Source organism: Eulemur rufifrons, chromosome 1 (assembly GCF_041146395.1).
Source record: "Eulemur rufifrons isolate Redbay chromosome 1, OSU_ERuf_1, whole genome shotgun sequence".
In the NCBI taxonomy this organism is placed as follows: Eukaryota; Metazoa; Chordata; class Mammalia; order Primates; family Lemuridae; genus Eulemur; species Eulemur rufifrons.
This window is the reverse complement of record NC_090983.1, coordinates 88,556,509-88,564,830: the sequence shown is the minus strand read 5'-3', so window position 1 is coordinate 88,564,830 and position 8,322 is coordinate 88,556,509. Positions and strand designations below refer to the sequence as shown.

At 42.9% G+C, this 8,322-nt stretch overlaps 1 protein-coding gene across 2 annotated transcripts in view; it reads left to right on the top strand.

The window, feature by feature from the left end:
- Positions 1–6,748: 6,748 nt before the first annotated feature.
- Positions 6,749–8,322, top strand: part of SLC35F5 (solute carrier family 35 member F5) — a 40,219-nt gene continuing 38,645 nt past the window's right edge. For both annotated transcript variants that reach the window (XM_069473348.1, XM_069473356.1), the window contains exons 1-3: positions 6,749–7,022; positions 7,864–7,954; positions 8,103–8,244. In XM_069473348.1, coding sequence (XP_069329449.1) covers positions 6,983–7,022; positions 7,864–7,954; positions 8,103–8,244 — 273 coding nt within the window. In that variant the 5' untranslated portion in view covers positions 6,749–6,982. The remainder of the gene's footprint in view (positions 7,023–7,863; positions 7,955–8,102; positions 8,245–8,322) is intronic.

The window sequence follows — 8,322 nt, the reverse complement described above, 5'->3', positions numbered from 1 at the left end:
TGAGCTGGTTTTGTTTCTTGAGTGAGCTGGACTTTGTAGGGCACAAACATAACATTATTCTTTCTCACCTTTCCCCTATAACTTGTCTGCTCTATTTGTTCTTTCTTGTCCTGGGATGAAGTAGTAGGCATGTTACTTAGTTTTCTCTGAATATTCTTAGATATGACAAAGTCCATTTTAGTCTAAAAATCTTATAATTTCTCTCATTAATTTAAGCTTCACCCCTCTGCCAGTTTAGATCAATTTTAGGTCGGGAAGCCTGTGGTTGGAAGGAAGCTTGGCGCACCTCTTTGTTCTCCATCTTGCTTTATTCTCTTTCCCCCACTCACTAGCCCATATCTGATGCCTCCATGGGTAGAGGGTAGAGGAAGGAGGCCTTGAAACAAGTGGGAAAGGTCTTACTTGACTGGTTTAGTTGTAACCTGGCACTTGTGCCTTCTGGGAATGGTACAATGGTAAACTAGAATTTGCTTGTACTGACTCATAGCTGATAGTTAAATTATTAGGAATTTTGCAAGGTGCTTGTTAAATACAGCCATCATTAAATTATACATAAACTTATAATTAAATAAATTAAGCACAAAGGTAATAAATATGCATTACCTCCTAATTATTTAACTACATTTTACTATTATCGATGTTCTTGTCTTGGGCTTACTTATATTAACATCTATTGTACCTACATAGTGGAAATACTCCATAATGGTGTCCTACTATACATATTTCCAACTCCATGTCCAGTGACATCACATTGGTAGCTTGAAGTTGGCCATAGTGGGAGTCAGGAAACATGGAATCATACCACGGAGGTCAGAAACACTATAAATCTGGGATCTTTTCCTGGATATCTAGTTGTTAAATGTTTACCAGAACACCAAATGCAGATTTATATTCTCATGGAATGCTTCTGCTGGGAAATATAGTATACTACAAATACAGATCTTTGTTTTCACGGAATGCTGCTGCTGGGAAATATGTTTCCTGTAGTTCCCTTGCCACGGCTCCTGCCTTGTTCACCCAGCCACCTACAAATTCTCTTGAGTAGTTCTCTGTTAGGGCTACCGCATTCCTCTAGACAGCCCTAGTGGATAAAATACCTTATACGAAACCCAATATAGCTCCTTCCAATGGAATTTACTTCTAGTGCATGAGAAATTCATCTTCATTTGCCCTGATGGGAAGTATAGGCCATTCCCACATTCCCCTTTCCTTATCTTGCTGTCAGAGCAGCAAGCCTCCTGTAGGCTCCAGCTGTATGCTCTCACCCCCACTCTGGTACCAGCCTTTGTATTTCTTAAATATGCCAAGATTTTTGATGCTCTCTCCAAGTGTACACCTTCTCCCTTGCTTGCCTTGAGAAGAGAAGTACACCTCCGAAATCCCTGTGGGGGTATTCAGATCACCTAACAACTCTCTTCGAATAAATTCATACTCACCCATCTCTTCAACTCCTCTTGTGGATTCTTAGTCTACATATACAGCCTGGATGTGAGTGGAATGCTGATGGGAAAACTGGTTAGGGATTCTCTCTTTATAAGTCCCACAGTCTACTACCTCACCTTATACCATGACTGTCTTTGTTCCCTATTGTTTGTTCTGTGCTTTGGGGGCCTCTGCTCAAAGCAGGAAACAACAGGAAGAGTACCCTCTAACAACCTATTACGCATATCATGGCCTTGGTCTATTTTTTACAAATTTTTTCTCTTGGGGCTAAAGGCAACCCAGGATGTTCATGGGCCACATGGGCTGGGGACGTGTTCCAGGGAGTATGAGACTCAGGCTGGGTTGTTCAGTTAGTGGCTAAAAGCAGATAGGAGCTCAGGTGTTGGTGCAAATGATAAGAGCGAGCCACAGTTGTATTGGGTGAGTGTTCAGTTATCAGGAGCAAAGGACAAGCCAAACATGGGAGATGAGTGAACCCGTTAGAAGCCCAGGAGGTCAAGATCACATTGGGAAGTGGGTGTGGCAGTCAGTGAGCTTCTCATTACCATGCTCTAGTCTGCTGGCATGGGCCACTCAGCAGGCAGGCGGCACGGTGAGCTGTTTGAAAGCACAAGGTGCGCATGGACAGTGCCATTTTAAATTGCTCAGGAGCCAATCAGATGAGCATTTTACTTTTTTATCAAATTCCCTACCAATTGTGCCTTCAATAATAAAAAAGGAAGTGACACTTAAGGTAAGATCATTTTCAAAATGAGCACCAATTTGGTATCCAGCATGGGACAGAGAGAGTAGTAAGAGAATACTGGAGAAGTGCATTTAGATTTGGTATCCCCAGCTTAGCAAATACCTGCCCTAATTAGATAATCAGTTTTGCCTATAATATGATTTCCTTGAGGGCAGGCCCCACACCTTTCATGGTACTCCCACAATACCTCCACACTGGTAGATGCCAAGTGGATACTCAATGACTTCTGATTTACTAAAAGCTTTTTTTCTCTTATTTAAAAGCCCTTATGATTTCATCACATACAAATTAAAAGTACAAACTCTCTTGCCTAGTTTCCAACGCACGCTTTAATCTCATCGGAACTCACCTGACCTGTCCTATTTCCCACTGCTTCTCTACATATGTGCTGTGCTCTGCCAAACCAGTTTTATACTTGCATCTGAACACACCTTTTTCTCTTGGTCATAACATTTTGCACTCAGAAAAAAAAATTCCCCTCCCTTATAGAAATCCTACCCATCATTAAAATCAAGCTCAGAGTCCACCTCTTTTAAAAAGTCTTCTTTGTCAGCAGCTACCTGAAGAGATCATTTCCTCACACTTTGGTCCATGCCCTTGAAGACATAGCAATGAGTGACCATCAAACACTGCCTAGGGAATGGGTATTCTATGGATGTTTGGAACTTTTATTCAAATTTCTGCAAATATCCTACTCCTATAACTTGCCAGTAAACCCCTTTAAATCTAGGACTTGATTGTACGTAACAACCCTTAATACCTTAGATATCTCAGAAGCTCCCAAAGTTTATGACTTCCACTATAGCATATGATTTATCACATAACATGTAGTAAGGTTCAAATTCAAAAGAGGTCGCTCATATACAATAATTTTTTAAAATTGTGAACTTTAATCCATTTAACCACATCTTAGAAGCAAACCAAATCAACAAATATTTATCAAGCTGACCATGTGCCCAGCATTATGGTAGGTACTGTAGAGAATATGATATACAGTAGACTCTTGTGAGAGTCTGAATATACTAATGGACAATGGCCAAAGCATATATAAAAACGGAACTCTGATCTACCTCTGCATCAACTAGTCCAGAAAGGCAACCACAATCCCTGCAGCAATCAACCCCAAATGGTCAGGATTTGGTCAATAAACTGCTTAGTTTTTATCCCATTTCCAAATTAGGATCAACCAAAGAAAGCCAAATATGTACCCCAAACCAACCACATAGGATACCTTGCTTCCAGTAAACCTGCCTCCAGCTCCTATGTCAACAACATGAAATCAGCACATATCTGAAGTCTTTTCTTTTCCACTATAAAGAACTTACATTCCCCTGCCTGCTGTTGAGTCTCTACCACAAGTGATGGTGGCTGATTGCCTTGCTCCAGTAAGCTTTGAATAAATAATCTTTGCTTGTTCTCATGTGGGTGTTCTTCATTTATTTCCACTCTTGGAATTTACATTATTATTATTATAGGTGGTTTCAATTACTAATTTAGAGACCCCAAAGACTTATGACATTGCCATTTGTATTTCACTAGGGCTCGAATTTGAAATGTAGTCTTTGAGACCAGCATCTGGGAGAGTTATCTAGCGACTGCCCTGTACCATATACAACTTTGCTTTTATATCCATATTGTGGCACGTGTACTTTACTGGGGAAATTATATTCTCTAGAGTACATTTCGGGAGATTCTTTTGAAGGTATCAGACTTAATACCTGATGAATCTTAAGGGTCTATCTACTATTGAAAGATTCCAAAAGAATGATTGACTTTGAAGAGTAAAAGGAAATTAATAAAATCAAAAGATCAAGTCCATGAGACTAAGAAAATAGTGCTACAAACTGACAGAAATGGAAACTCAGGAAAGGAAGTAGGTATAAGGAAAAGATCAAGAGGATGTTCAAATTGGCAGGATGTTCAAGTTCATTAAACAAACATTGACTGCCAACTCTGTGCTAGGCACTATTCTATTAATAGATGTTGGGAATAATAGTGAAGAACAAAACAGACCAAAATCCCTGCTCTTGTGGAACTTATATTTGAAAATGCACAGTTGAGAGTTGATGAGGAGAGAAAGATAATACATGTTTCTAAGACTTATTCACACTGAGATAAGAAAAACTTTGAAGTTACTGAAGATTCAGCCTTGGGGAAGATATATACACAGGGACACAAAAAAGGAATCCCTTGAGATTGTCAGGATGGTGCCACAACACAGAAACCACACCAAGGTCTATTGTTACAGACCAGTCCACCGGAATTTCCCTCAACAAGCCCAGGGAAAAAATGCTAACGCAAGATTTAAACTATGTTTTGAGACTACCTGAAGACAGCCTCCCCAGAATTGCTTTATCCATCACAAGAATATCTGCAGCATTGTCCTTTAGCAGATGGTCTGGAAACAGGTGGTAGTAATGGTAACTAATATTTACATTCATTTACAAAGTGCTATCGTTTGCATTATTTTAATTGAGAAACCCATATTTATATTAACAGAATATGGGCACAGTAGAGAGTAGAATAATCCTGGTTTTTTTTTTTTTTTTTTTTTGAGACAGAGTCTCACTTTGTTGCCCAGGCTAGAGTGAGTGCCGTGGCGTCAGCCTAGCTCACAGCAACCTCAAACTCCTGGGCTCCAGCGATCCTCCTGTCTCAGCCTCCCAAGTAGCTGGGACTACAGGCATGCGCCACCATGCCCGGCTAATTTTTTTCTATATATATATATTTAGTTGTCCATATAATTTCTTTCTATTTTTAGTAGAGACGGGGGTCTCGCTCTTGCTCAGGCTGGTCTCGAACTCCTGAGCTTGAGCGATCCACCCGCCTCAGCCTCCCAGAGTGCTAGGATTACAGGCGTGAGCCACCACGCCCAGCCGAGAGTAGAATAATCCTTAAGACTACATGACAAATTATATTCAGAGTAAGAATTAGAACCCAAATTTGCTGACTCTTAGATCTTGAGAGATTTATAATGCTATTACTTTTTCAGACTATATAAGTACCATAAAAAATTCTTAAGCATATTATAAGCCTGATACCCTAAAGAATGTTAATAAAAGAATAAACTGGTAATGGAATAATTTGATTAATGTCTCAACCAAATTTCCCCCAAGTAGCAACACCAAGTAAATGGTTAAGATTTTTCTACTCTGCACAATAGGTTTCTGAATGATTTATTAGAAGTGTTTGACGCTGATAGTTTGTTAGACACTGATTTGATCAATTAAAAAATGTTCCTTGGTATTGTTTTATCAGTCATTGGAATATGTATTCATTTTCAGTGAAACAAGACTTAAAAGGTAAGGGCTACATCGTGACTACAGGAGTAAGAAAATTTAATTTCTTCACACCGTCTGAGATGCTAAAAATGCACCTATGGTAGACAACTCCAGTAAAATTACAGAACCCTTTTAGTTTCGTTTTTATTTTCTAAATGCAAATCAGGATGACAAGCCTTCTTTCTAATGGCATATTCAAGATATCTGAGGAAAATACCTACAGTTTAATAATTCAAAAGATTTGTAGAGCTCTGACTACATGCCATAAATTGATCTAAGCCCTTCATATTTGTAAACTCATGTAATCTTGGCATACACACAAAAAACCAGAAGGGGGAGGTACTATCTTATCCTCATTTTCTAGACAAGGAAACTGAAGACGTTTTAGATGAGGGCCAGGGAAGTGAAGTACTCTTGCAAGTGAGTTACAAGCTTGTAACTCCAAGAGCTGGGATCTAGTTTATTTTATTTCATTTTATTTTTGTTGTTGTTTGTTTGTTTGTTTTCTTTTTGAGACAGAGTCTCGCTCTGTTGCCTGGGCTAGAATGCCGTGCCGTCAGCCTACCCCACAACTTCTAACTCCTGGGCTCAAGTGACCCTCTTGCCTCAGCCTCCCGAGTAGCTGGGACTACAGGCGCACGCCACCACACCCGGCTATTTTTTTTCTATTTTTAGTTGCCTGGCTCATTTTTTTCTATTTTTTAGTAGAGATGGGGTCTCGCTCTTGCTCAGTCTGGTCTCGAACTCCTAACCTCAAGCGATCCTCCCCGCCTTGATCTTCTTGAGTGCTAGGATTACAGGCGTGGACCACCACGCCCGGCCTGGTATCTAGTTTATTTACAAAATGTTCCAAGAGTCAAAAGTATTCCAGACTACTTTGCCTTCGGTCTTCTCGACAAAGGAATATCCAACGTTTCCTGTCCGAAGTTTGTAAGAAACAGAGCTGCTAGCTTTCGTTCTAGGGCGGTCCATTTGGGAGGTTTCGCTACCCCTTATTCTTCGCTCTGCCTCAGACACCCCGCTCACCTCCCTCTTCTCCCTCCACCTCGCCCTACTTCTTTCCTTCCTATCTCCACTCCTCTTTCGCGTTACCGCGTCTGTCCTTACTCAGTGCCCAGCGTTTCCCGCTGGTGCGCTCAGCCGGGCCAAACCATGCCGGAGACGCGCCCCGGCGCAGTACCCGGTCGCGCTGCCATGACGTAACCCGCGCGCCGCTGCCGACGGGCCGGGGGGCGGGACAGCAGGGCAGGCCGGCCGGGGGCGGGGCCGGGGCCAGGGCCGAGCTCCGGGCCTCCGCGGCCATCGCTGTCTGAGCGGTCCTTTGCTCTCGCCCGCTCCCCGCCCCTCTGGGCCGAGTGGAGTTGGGTGGTGTCGGTGGCCTCACCCTGAGGGGCACGGCAGCTTCAGGAGCTGGGCTTCCAGCGCGGCGCGATGTCGGGCGCCGTGATGGCTCTGTGAGTCCGAGGCCGCGGCCGTGGCGCTGGGCGGCTGCGGGGCCTGGCCGGGTCCGCTCATGGTGCCGCCACGACGCCATCGCGGGGCAGGAAGGCCAGGTAGGCAGGCAGGGAAGGGCCCCGAAATCACCCGGATCCCAGACCGGGACCGAGTGCTCACCAACAGCCCCACCTCCAGCTCTTGGTGGCAGTCGAAGTTCCTGGACCGAGAGACGGTGACGATCTCTAGGGGCGGAGTGAGCCGGAGGCTGACAGGGGCGTCAGAGCCCTGTGCAGACTGGCAATTGAGGAAGCTGCCCGCGCACTGTCGCTTCGGCTTTATCTCCCTGGGCAGGCGTCACTGACTTAACCTTTTTCCCCCTCTAAAAAAGGGGGCGGATTCCTTTTAACAGCTGTTTCTTCACTCTCCTTGTGAATTACTCTTTCGATCTAAAAGAACTAGATGTGGTGACAGGGTTGGGTGCGGGAGAGTGGAGGATTCTTTTCCTTTACCACGTGAGCAGATTGGAAAGGTGCCTTCAAGACCCACAACAAATCGCTGCCTCTCGAATAACAAAATTCCGCTCAAGGAGATCAGGGGCAGAAAAGACACTTTTAGAAACAGGAGCGTGTCTAGACACTATCCCCGGGGTGGATTCCTCTGGAGGGAGAGGAGAATGGAGTTCTGTATTTGTGAAACCCGGAGAAGCTGTTTTCCAGTAGTGAACTATTCTTAAATATGCCGTATGTTGAATATTGCTGCTCCCCCCGCCCCCGTACCCTGTCCCTCTCTGAGTATAATCTGAAGTGTACAATGGATAACACGAGTCTCGAGAAAGGTGTCAATTATATTTAACACATTTTGGTATTTTTCTTTCATTGACTTTGAGTTTGAGGATGAAGAGTAAAAAAAACTAATGAATCTTACCTCCAGTTGTTGATGTTTTGTGGTTGCTTTTAGGTGTGCTGAGTTCTTCACCTCCTTTTAGACAGGGATCTGCCAAGTTTTCAGGCATTGCTCTTGAAGATCTCAGAAAGACTCTTAAAACAAGGTAAATTCCACACTTTTATATACCATGTAATTTTCATACTGAACATTAGCTAACAAATGTCAGATGTTTCTCTTATACTTTTCTCATTTTTATATGGTTATCTTTTTAAAATGCATCTCTAATGTGATCTATATTTTCTAAAAAACAGGCTGCAAATGGTGTGTGTATTTATCATGAACCGAATGAATTCCCAGAACAGTGGTTTCACTCAGCGCAGGAGAATGACTCTTGGGATTGTTATTCTCCTACTTGTGGATGTGATATGGGTTGCCTCCTCAGAACTTTCTTCGGTATGTATCTCTTGTCCAGGAATGATATTCTGCTATGGTACTAGTATTACTGTTAACCTGTAGTCTCTCTAGCCATTA